This window comes from Hyla sarda, chromosome 10 (assembly GCF_029499605.1).
Source record: "Hyla sarda isolate aHylSar1 chromosome 10, aHylSar1.hap1, whole genome shotgun sequence".
NCBI classification, from domain to species: domain Eukaryota; kingdom Metazoa; phylum Chordata; class Amphibia; order Anura; family Hylidae; genus Hyla; species Hyla sarda.
Window position 1 is genome coordinate 66,713,201 of NC_079198.1, and position 12,088 is coordinate 66,725,288.

Here is a 12,088-nt window from a genome sequence, read left to right on the forward strand (position 1 = left end):
CTGAAGGTGCCTTAAAGTAACCAAAAAAAATTCAAGTTAAAAATAGGGGGGAAGTGACATATCTGTGAACAGGTCAGGTTGTGGTCCATGGACTAGATTTATAGAAGTGAATAGGACTGAGCTACATGCACTACCAGGCACAATTGCAGCAAAATGTGCCTGGTAATAATGTGATGACAGTGCTCGTCCTCTTCAATCAGCTCATCATAGCAATGCCAGGATCTGATATCTCATCAGTATCAAAGGGATATTCTCTTCTGAGCCAGTCATCCCTGCTGCTGGCTCAGAGTAAAATTTCAGCTGCAAATGAACTAAATGGGCAGTGGGTATGTAACCGGTAGAGATGAGCGAAGTTACAGTGATTCGATTCATCACGAATCTCGCGGCTCGGCGGTTGCTGACTTTAGCCTGCATAAATTAGTTCAGCTTTCAGAGTCTCCAGCCCACCGGAGCACCTGAAAGCTGAACTAATTTATGCAGGCTAAAGTCAGCAACTGCCGAGCCGAGAAGTTCGTGACGAATCGAATCACTGTAACTTCGCTGATCTCTAGTAACCACCACTCCATTCCTCCTCTGGGAACCTTGCAACATCATTTAAAAAGCCCATAGAAAATAAATGGAGCCGTGTCTGAGCATGAAGAAAAAAATAATTTTAATGGTCATAAATTTTTTATTTAACAAAAGTATTACTAGAAGTCACAATTCCTCTCAAAAATGTTTAACTTCAATTACAGGTTTTACTGACAAAGATGTGTGGTCAGGATAAACTACTTGCTGGAATTGAGGAGGAATCTGCTCATCTCCGAGCTGAAAAGGTAATTGTGTTTTTTTGTGGCCACACATGTGTGCTACTGCGCCATTAACGAATTTCATGGAGTTAACCAACTTTATGGAATTACCCAAACAGCAGTGTTCTAGTATTGAAGCCATTCTCAGAAATTCAGAATTACACGGTTTCATAACATGTCATATTGGACACATATATGTGTGGATGCAGAATAGTGATGTATTTCCAGCTCATATATATGCGCGTTGTCAATGTTTTATTTCCTAATGCACATTTGTTTTGCACCCAGACCTTTTTAAAGCAACAGTGTCAGTGGCATAGTTCCCCACTGGGCCACAGTCTCACACTATACTCTACTCTAGGTGTGTGGGGGTATAGTCTACAAGGCACCCATGTTATTACTGTTTAATATAGTATATAGATCCAGGCATAGCTTTTCCACTGGAGCCCATGAACTTTGTTAATTTAAAATAATATAGAATGAAACCATAAGATGTGCCAGTGCATCACAGCAAGAATCCAGTAGGCAGCTTAGTAGTGGATCACTGGCATTCCTACAGTATATAGTGACATCTGTTTTAAATGGATTATAAAGTATTTAAGCTTCTCCTCCAAATAAGATCTACATGATCTAGAGTATACATAGTCACATTAATTTGTATTTTCTATATTAGGAAAAGTTGGAAGACGCGCTTCAGGTAACCCATCAACACCTTGATGAGTTCCAGGGTCAGGAACAAGTGATTGACAATATCTGGTACCAGCAGAGGCTCCTGCAGGATGACCTGGTGTACGTGCGGGCCAGGCTGTGTGATCTCTCTTTGGTGAGTTTACAGTTTATTTACTCATCCCAAGATTTATCAGAAACCTTTGTAGTTCCTGTATAGGTACAGTATATAAATAATGTAAGAACAGTAGACGGTGATCAACAGTTGACTTTATACCACTTTGTATCACTGCATACTGTACAGGACCCTAAAGAAGCTCCTGTCCTCTATGTATAAAGGGATTTTATAAACCTTTTTGGGTCCCAAAATCTGCAACAGGGCCCCATGTGCCATTTATAATACTGGTCTCTTACTAGGCAGATGTGCTTTGGGGTCCCCTTAGGCACCAGGGCCCGATACGACTGCTACCGCTACACCCTGTGTGTACAGCCAAGGTCTGACACTGTCAATCAAGGGCAAAGTAGAAGACTGCATTAAGCAATATTGTACATAAGTTGTTGCAAACTCCATAATGTCACCAAAGTGAAGGCCAATGTCTCAGTAGGGATTGCAATGTAGTGATCCTCCTAAGCCTGGGTGGGAGACAATTCTGCTAAAACACCATTACACTCTTTAAGGATATGTTCACACAGTGGAATGTGATGTTTCTGCAGTGAAAATTCTGCTGTGTGAACAGAGCAACAGAATCCCATCTTAAATCAATGAGGATAGCAATAGTAATGTAAACACGTTCATGATGATCTGCTACACAGCATATTATAGAATTCTGGTCCAAATTCTGCCTGTAAATTGTAATAAATGGTATGTACCCAATTAGTTTTCTGCCCCTTTTTCACTTACCACCATTCCTTTTAACTGTCTGTCACACAGACATTGCTGGGGATATTAATAAGGAAATACTGAGGTTTGTGTTTTGCATTTTGTGAATCAGGACAGAGACAGAGCATGGGAAGAATATCGTATGCTGGAGAATGAGCTGCACAATGTGAGGGAGTCTCTGGAACGTGTCAGTCAAATAGGACACCCACAGGTAAGTAAGCACACGTTATACAGTCTCCCCAGGGCACCATTAATACTTTATGATGAGCAGGGGTAAAACAGAGTGAATAGCGTGTATGGTAATCTGACAGGCTTGTATGCTCCTGGTCAGGTTGCATAAATATCAAGTTTGTGATGCAAAAGGTAGGGTTGTGTTTTTAGACTGAAGTGTATGATGAGGGTTGTAGTATTACGTAGTAAGAATGGTGAAAATCTTGATCACCATATATTTTCCCACAAACCACTACTTCAAATAAAGCTGTCATTTGTACACAAGGCCCCGGGAAAGAACACCTTTAAAGCCATGGTTTATAGAAGATAAATTGAATTTTACTTCAGGTGTTGTTTTAACATAGAAGAATAACACTTAAGAATATTTTAGGTTTGAGATACCGTTCTTGAGATACACGTTGTAGTTCAGGAGCAAATTGTAAATGGTCAGTGTAGTGACGCCAAAGTTGTGGTGTGACCATGGGGTGTGAAGGGTGTAGGTTGATGGGGCAGATGGTATAGCCCAGGGGCAATGTGTTATTAACCCCTAATGTTCGTGACGCCAGAGGGGTTTTTCCGGTAACCATCTGAACGGTAGCAGCGCTTTCCCAAGGTTAGGCAGGGCAATAATAGTCCAAGACTAGGTATGGGTTAACGGTAGCTTTACTGAGATTAGACAGTTGTTAGAGTCTTTACAGCTAGGCCAGGATCCTAGAGAGTCGACCAGTAACACTGAAACTACCTTGCAGCTTGCTGGGACTTGAAGTACTTTTGGGTCAGACTTCAATACAGCCACTCTGACTATAATTGACTTGACTAGTGACTTGACTTTGGTAGAGACAGCAGACATAGATGAGTTGACTTACAGATTGTAATGGCTGCCCCTCTTATAAAGGGGGTCTGGGCAAGAAGCCCATAGGTCAAGCTGTAGGTCAGGTGGTCAACTGGTGCTCTCTGGGTAACCGAACACATCATGTGAACTTAACAGGTGATACCTCCAAAGGTCCTTAAAGGTCATTTATACTTGATATACCTATGCATAACATTATGCACTATATTTACAACAATTAGACTTACTACTATGGGGGAGATGCTGCAGTAGAGCCCCTAGGAAAATGAGGGACTCAACCTGACAGTACTGTACAGGAGTATATCCTTTACTGGTACATTACATCAGTCCAGGAGTAATTTGCAGAACTGAGATTTGGTTGTACTGAGACTTGTATTTCTACTGAGATTTAGGCTTGCACTAGCTTTACATCCTATTTATTTGAACAACCTATGAGGGGTCTTCACGGGGGTTTACCTCGTAAACTGTAAGGAACCCTTACCTCACTTAAGCTTCCTCGGGTTATCTGGGACACTGCTTTACAGTGCATACAGAAAGGGTAACCCCAGGTGAGCCTAGTCTCTTTGCAATCTGGCCCTTACAAATATCTTCTGAATACTACCTCTTGTAGTACCTCTGTAGCGGGACTTGCTAGGTAGGATAGAGTCCATAATAAACTAAACATGTGCTTTTAGAATCTTCCCGTGTGGGACATTACACATGTGACAAATTACGAATGCTCTTATAAAATGTATAGACTGACCTCTGCCTTTCAGAGACAGACTAATGACAGAGCAGTAACCTTTGAGACCACAGCCACCTGAACAGTATTTAGAGTACCAACAGGTGACTCTGCTCTGGGACACCACACTTTTATTCTGTAAATATATTCCTGCATCAGATATTTGGTGGATTTAATACATTTCTTATCTTTTTAGGACCAGGCAGCAGCTCAGAGAGATCTCTGGATGATTAATGACATCATATCTGGCCTTAGATTTAACAGAAACAACTTTCACATCATTCCTGATCCTGCAAGACATCCTGGTACTGAAAAGAAAAATCATTCTTAAATTTTTTTACCCTCTTCTGACACCTTTTTCATTTTTTTCTTCTTTTTGTGTATATTAATACTATATGTTCTGTACGCAGCAATGATGATGCCACCCTCACCTGCCAGTGACACACAGCCAACCTTCCAGAGGAGTTTTCTTTACCATCAGTCTGGACTTAATCCGATTGTCCAAGAGAAATCCCTCAGTGTAAGCTAAGCTAAAGTCTATGTATGCTGTATGTCAAAGAAAATGCACAGGCCACTACTCTTCCTGTAGGACTCCGACAGCACTTATTACACAAACAGTATACCTGATTCCCCATTACCCATCCTGCATCTCTACTGCTATGCAGCTGCATCATCTCGCTAGTGGTGGCTAAATAAAGCAAGAATGATATAGTTTAACTATGCAATGTGAGCGGTGCCTATGGAATTCCCTGCAGCTCCGAAGCCTGTAAAACATATGGGCAAACAACTACAACTACATTAAACAACTACATTTGTAGTTGCCTATTCTAAGATTTACAATAGGGCCACATGATTTCATGTATTCACGTGTGCACTAATCCTTCTTTATATATGTCCCATGTTAAGTTTGTGTTCATAGTGGTACCTGTGTTTATAGTAAAACCTTCTCCCCTATGTATTCCTTACTGGTATTTATAAAACAAGCAGTATGAACAAAATTTAAGACAATTTCTCAAAAATGTATTTTATTGTATTACTTAAAGGGAAATCATATCTATCTAATTCTATCTAATATATCTAATCTGTTGCTGTAAAAGTTTAAGGGTAGGGTTACACTTGCCGTATTTGCCACTGCATATTTTCCTACCCATTGAAGTTAAAGGGTAGCAAAATATGCAGCTGATTTTGCTTCACGTTGATTTCAATGGTTAGGAAAATACAAAGCAGCAAAATAGGGCACATGTAACCCTACCCTAAAAAAGTCATTCTTGCCTACTCTGGTCCCAACAGCTTCTGTTAGGGCCCCTCATGCTCCCCCGCTGCTCCTCTTCTTAATGCTTCTGAGTTGGAGTAAGACCTGCCAGCTCACCTACACAGTGGCTGAAATGGGACATCGCTTTTAATACTGATCGGCTGGACGGACAGGTCCTGCGGTCTCTCCTGTCCGATAGCACTCCTCTGTGCTCTCTCCTGTCTGATAACACTCCTCTTTGCTCTCTCCTGTCTGATAGGACTCCTCTGTGCTAACTCCTGTCTGATAGCACTCCTTTGTGCTCTCTCATGTCTGATAGTACTCCTCTGTGCTCTCTCATGTCTGATAGTACTCCTTTGTGCTCTCTCCTGTCCTATCAGACACAGAGGAGTGCTATCAGACAGGAGAGGAGGCAGAGGAGTGCTAGCCAACCCTCATTTACTTGACTTTGTCCAAGCCTGAACTTTAGCTTGGACAAAGCCATCATTTTATAAGCCATGATTTCTAGAACAAGGAAATAACATTTTCTTATGATGTATATTAGAAAGGTTTAACGTTTTGCCAAGATGTAAAACATGTATTAAGCCTATAAGGCTGTGTTTGTGCGAGGGGCGTGAGTATTTCTGCCCCTGCACTTCTAGGTGGGGCATAAAGGAGTTGTGGGTAGGGGGCAGGGGTATATAACGCCCCTTCACCTACTGGTGGGGTGTACGTGATGTTTTGCGGACATGTTGCGTCTGGGGCAGAAGTTCAGCGTTCTAATCTACCGCCACTGCTCAGAATGTTGACAGCCGCTTCTCCCCTCGGAGCCACGCTGTTTGCCTGTAGTGTAAGTTTGCCAGAGCATCGCAGTATCGCGTAGCCTGTGGCTGCCTCATGAGATGTTTTTGACCACCCCGCGAGGGTAGGTTACATCACAGCTTATACGGTACTTTTGCTCGTATCGTTTATATGGTATATTTGCTCATATATTACAGTATTTTACATACGCTGATTGCTTTACAGGGTACATATGCTCATAGTATTTCTTACGGTGCATAAATTGTGTAGCATTTATTTCGGGTAGACATTCATAAGAATGATACTGCCATATTGTGAGCATTGATATAATTTTGTGTTTTAACACTGTGCAGTCATACGTGGCATTTTAGCTTAACATCAGTCATGCGTCCATGACCATTTACTGGTGTTAAATTTACATTTAAGTGCTGCGGAATCTGTAGGCGCTATATAAATAAATAAATAAATAAAATAAATTTATACTCTTGTTAGGTTCATAATAATCTATACGTTAGATAGCACACTTACACTACTACAGCCATCATCTCACGTATGTGTTAGATATTGTTGAAATCATGCATATGTTTTCAGTTGTGTTATGTCTGTCAGTTTCAGCAGAGGTTCTGGCTATTTATTACTACAGCTGATATTATATTTAGCAATAAAACATTAGTGTGTGTGTGTGTGTATATATATGTATATGTGTATATATATGTGTGTGTGTGTGTGTGTGTGTGTGTGTGTATATATATATATATATATATATATATATATATATATTATATAATAATATGTACATCAAGTCAGTCTCACTTATTTGTCAACATATGGATCAACTTCTCATGTTACACGCAGCATCTAGCTTACAACCTTTTCCAAGGATCTGCACTACCCTAGTAGTTGTGGACCTGGTGATATTTGTCATGGCTGCAGGGGGACAATCTGAGTACTTACTGTTAGTGACTCATCTTTAGAATATCATCATTATGACACATAAGCAGTTGGATACCAGTCAAAGCTGCCACATCTGCAGGGGGATGCTCTGCGTAATTGTTGCTACTAACATATCTTCAGAGCAACAACATCACGACACATTGGTGGTTGTATACCCTTCATACCTGCAATGACTGCAGGGGGATACACTGCATAGTTGTTGTTACTGACATGTCTTCAGAGCAACAACATCATGACACATAGGTGGTTGTATAAGCATAATACCTGTCATGTCTGCAGGGGGATACACTGCGTAGTTGTTGTTACTGACACGTCTTCAGAGAAACCACATCACTACACATAGGTGGTTGTAAACCCTTCGTACATGCCACATCTGCAGGGGGATACACTGCATAGTAGTTGTTGTTGTTGTTGTTGTTACTGACATGTTTTCGTTGCGCAAAGTCCTGCCACATTTATAGGCATGATGGTACGCAAGACCTGGCTAGTCTACAGGCACGATGGTTCACATAAAGAACTGCCACGTCTACAGGTATGATGGTTACGCAAAGACCTGTCACATCTACAGGCATGATGGCCATGAAGGCATCGGTCACTCGCAGCGGGATGCCATTCCTGAGACCAACTTGAGTCCGTAGCTTGGCAGTTTTAGATATGGCTTAACCTTCAGGTAAGGTGATTAGTTGAGTGTAGTTTTACAGGCGATATGGCACAACAAGGTTATTATCACCAAAGGTCTGTCTGTGGTTGTGGTTGTTGTTTTTTGTTTTGTTTTGCTAGCAGCTTATTTTTGCTGCTTATGGGACTTGGATAGCTTCATTTTATGTCTGACGGGTATATATTGGTTCACTCTTGCCATGATGTTATAGGCAAGTATGTTAACGAGGCATATATCAGCTAGTATGTAAGCCTGATTCTGTTTCAGTGCCGGCTCGTTTATTAGAGTAGGCATGACTACCACAGCTCTTCAGTACTAAGCATCATCTTTTGGGATAGCTAGTTCGCAGATTCAATATTTTCTGTCCCAAGTTAGTCTAAATTGGGTTTTGTGTTAGGGTTGTGGTATTGGTTCATGATTATAAATTCTGTTATTTTTTTTCCTACTTTGTTGACTTTTTGCGCACTAAAGGCGTCCCTTCGTTGCGATTATGGGCACAAATCTGACCGCATTAACTTTTAATGTTTTTCATACAGGTAGGTATGTATCGTTGTAATCACGAGCACGAAGCCCCGAACACAAACCATTTTTGAATCAGATAGTGCCTATTTAAAGTACCTTGAGAAGGATAGATGACACTGCACCCAGAACGTTTCTTGCAAAACTTGCTGCTTTAATGCTTACAGCGGGATATATAGACAAGGATGCATATCCCACTCTAAGAAATAAAGCAGCAAGTTTTGCAAGGAACGTTCTGGGTGCTTTGTAATCTATCCTTCTCAAGGTACTGTGGTTATGTCTGCCTTTGGGCGCTGGCACCAAACATATTGCTGTGTGATCTGCATATGTGGAGAATATCCTGCGGACTGCATTGAATCTGTGGTAGAGTGGTGCTGACTGACTGTATCTCCTATTGACTGTGTTAGTGCCTATTTTTAAACATTACAATATTACAAGTGTATAATATTGTGAATTCTATAAAAAAAATGACACCAATTTCAAATTTTTTTTAAAGGAGTTAGACGCTGTCCCTCCTAGACCACCTCTACCCAAAGATCATCCAACTTCTAGCACTGAGCTTGGAGGACAAACTAAAGGGCTGGTTAGTGAACAGGTTGGTTAAAATCTACTCCAAGTGCTGCATCTATTAAATAATACACTGAAACCCATTCTCCAGACCAGATTTTTGTAAAGCTTTTTAACTCCTTCATATATTCTTTATAATGGGCAACTTCTTTTGAGAAGATGACTATTTGTTTTGTATTTCAATTGTGGGTGGTAATCTCAAAAGTATTGATACATATTTAGTCATGTTGAATTTTTTTGTTAGACAAGAATTCAATTTTGTCATCTTCTTTGTAGAAAGAACAAGATAGATTATCTGAGCAGCCAGACAGCACAGCGGCCCCACAGTCACCCACTGGTAAGTTACTGCTTTATATTTTGTCATACTTATATTTGTCATCTACATACTTTTGCTTGCTAAATATTGGATTGAATACTATAACTAAGCAACAGGACATATAATTGATATAGGTTATACATATACAAATGTCAATATTATAGTTTTTATTAAAGGGACTTATAGCAGATTATAATACTAGAAGTCATCTACCGTATTTTTCGCCGTATAAGACGCACTTTTTCTTCCCCAAACCTGGAGGGGAAAAAGTTGGTGCGTCTTATACGGCGAATACACACCTATCGCGGCGGTCCCTGCGGCAATCAACGGCCGGGACCCGCGGCCAATACAGGACATCACCGATCGCGGTGATGCCCTGTATTAACCCTTCAGACGCGGCGATCAAAGCTGACCGCCGTGTCTGAAGGGAAGGTAACACTAACTCGGCTGTTCAATCGGGCTGTCCGGGACCACCGCGATTTGACCGCGGCGGTCCCGAACAGCCCGACTGAATAGCCGGGTTAGTGCTTACAGGACACCGGGAGGGACCTGACCTGCCTCCTCGGTGTCTTCTCCGTTCAGGGATCCCCCCCTGTATGGCCGGCGCTCTCCTTCCTCGTCATCACGTCGTCGCGTACGTGCGTCGGCGTGCGTAACAACGTGATGGCGGTGACGGAGAGCAAGGATGGCCGGCAGCAGAGACGTTCCGGAGCGACGGGGACAGCGATGGAGCGACATCCACGGCAGTGGTAATGGGTCCGTAGCGGCGGGGACACGTGAGTATTACCTCCTATGCAGTGGTCTTCAATCTGCGGACCTCCAGATGTTGCAAAACTACAACTCCCAGCATGCCCGGACAGCCAACGGCTGTCCGGGCATGCTGGGAGTTGTAGTTTTGCAACATCGGGAGGTCCGCAGGTTGAAGACCACTATTGGGTTAAAAATCTTTATTTTTTTTTGATTTTGCACCTATAAATTGGGTGCGTCTTATACGCCGGTGCGTCCTATAGGGCGAAAAATACGTTAATTTATCTTACATTTTTTTTCTATTAAAGATGCTGCTTTGCCTAAGGATGTAGTAAATATTCGACCAGCTCAGTCTTCCTGCCCAGTACCCATACCTTCAGGTCACAAGATGTCTCTAGAACCAAAGGTATGATATGTCTGAAAGTCTGGGAATTTTTTGCCATCACTACAACCGAAGTTAAAAAGTTTGTCCCTTTTTAATTCTCTGGATTTTTAAGGCATCACCTCCCAATGTGCCAGAGATGGGAACTGTACGGAAGCAAAGGATGAGTGCTGAGGAGCAGATGGAGCGCATGCGTAGGCATCAGGAGGCTCAGATTCATGAGAAACCTAAGCCTGGTGTTACAGCACAACGTCAGAACTCCCAGAGGTCTACAGCAGGTCCAATAGGGGGCAGGGTGAGTATTTTAGGAGAATTGGTCTTATTATCAAGTATAATAACTATATTAACTATTTTGTCTCGTATAATATGAATTTAAATTTGTTTAGAAAACCCAACACCCTTATGGAATTGAGTTGATAGATGGGGCCCTCTATTGAGGACTCTTAAAGGGGTACTCCGCCCCTAGACATGTTATCCCCTATCCAAAGGATAGGGGATAAGATGTCTGATCACAGGGGTCCTGCTGCTGGGGACCCCCACAATCTCCATGCTGCACCCAGTGTTTGTTTAGAGCATTGGATGCAGTGCCAGAGGCTCGTGATGTCATGACCAAACCCCCTCAATGCAAATCAAGTCAGACTTGCATTGAGTGGCGGCTTATCTCACAGAGAACAAATGGGTTGGGCAGTTAAAATCGAACATGATAAAGTCATCCCTCCCCTGACCACATCTGTGGGGGAAGAGATGGGGGGGGGGGGGGGGCTGCCATACACTAGTTTATGCAGTTGGCTAGTCCTACAAAAGTCAACAGGTTTGGACTACGTTTGTCTAAAGTATATAGGGACCTTCAGCTTTTAGTCCGAGCAGAGAGTGGCTATAAAGAATGATCTCTAAATAACATTTACCAACTTCCTACAGCTGAGATCCTCTTCTTCGGATTCTTCCACAAGCTCTCAGGCACTGGATAAAACCTCTGCAGAACAGAGAAAACCAACACTGGTGAGGGTCACTGCTTCCTTCTACCCCAGCAATACATCTGCACCACTGCACGGAAAGACTGGAAACCATGTGAAAAAGCCCTCACCTGATACAATGCCTGAGGACCCTACATACAGTGTTGTCATGGAGCCACAGACCGAAAATGTTACCTCCGTAACAAGTCATGAGATCTCTCCGATGGTAAAGGTGACTCCTCCATTAAGAACAAGCAGTAAAATTGTCACGGCTGCCTGCATGCAACTGAAAAAAGATATGCACAATGGCAGCTACGATAAGCAGGGGGTAAGCTTCAAACAAATATTGTTTGCATGCTAGATCCATTGCTTCTTGGCAGCATTGTATCACCACCTTAGAGTGCTGAAGGCTAGCTTGAGGCGTGGTTTGAACTGTCAGGGCTTTATGCTGGAATGCATTAAATATATAAAGAATACACTCTGATGTGGATACCAAGCATGAGACTATATCTTAGATGTTAAAGGGGTACTCCACTGCCCCAGCATTTGGAACATTTAGTTCTGAACGCTGTGTGTTGGCCGCTGGGGTCGTGATGTCACAGCCACGCACCTCGTGACATCACGCCACCCCCCCTCAATGCAAGTCTATGGGAGGGGGTGTAGCGGACACCACGCCCCCCCCCCCCCCCCCAATTAGACTTGCATTGAGGGGGGCGTGGTGTGACGTCATGAGGGGCATGGCTGTGAAGTCACGACCCCTGCAATCCGCACCCACCGTTTTAAACACATGCTGGGTGCTGCACAGAGATCGTGAGGGTCCAAGCTGCCGGACACCTGCGATCAGA

The 12,088-nt window shown here is 42.6% G+C and overlaps 1 protein-coding gene across 4 annotated transcripts in view; it reads left to right on the plus strand.

Annotated features, from left to right (window-relative positions):
* PLEKHA4 (pleckstrin homology domain containing A4) overlaps positions 1 to 12,088 on the plus strand; it is a 90,780-nt gene that overhangs the window by 69,976 nt on the left and 8,716 nt on the right. For 2 of the 4 annotated variants that reach the window (XM_056543092.1, XM_056543091.1), the window contains exons 12-21: positions 735 to 815; positions 1,462 to 1,611; positions 2,447 to 2,545; positions 4,312 to 4,420; positions 4,526 to 4,635; positions 8,775 to 8,873; positions 9,122 to 9,182; positions 10,217 to 10,314; positions 10,406 to 10,585; positions 11,209 to 11,571. In XM_056543092.1, coding sequence (XP_056399067.1) covers positions 735 to 815; positions 1,462 to 1,611; positions 2,447 to 2,545; positions 4,312 to 4,420; positions 4,526 to 4,635; positions 8,775 to 8,873; positions 9,122 to 9,182; positions 10,217 to 10,314; positions 10,406 to 10,585; positions 11,209 to 11,571 — 1,350 coding nt within the window. The remainder of the gene's footprint in view (positions 1 to 734; positions 816 to 1,461; positions 1,612 to 2,446; positions 2,546 to 4,311; positions 4,421 to 4,525; positions 4,636 to 8,774; positions 8,874 to 9,121; positions 9,183 to 10,216; positions 10,315 to 10,405; positions 10,586 to 11,208; positions 11,572 to 12,088) is intronic. The other 2 variants (XM_056543093.1, XM_056543095.1) reach the window with 2 other exon arrangements.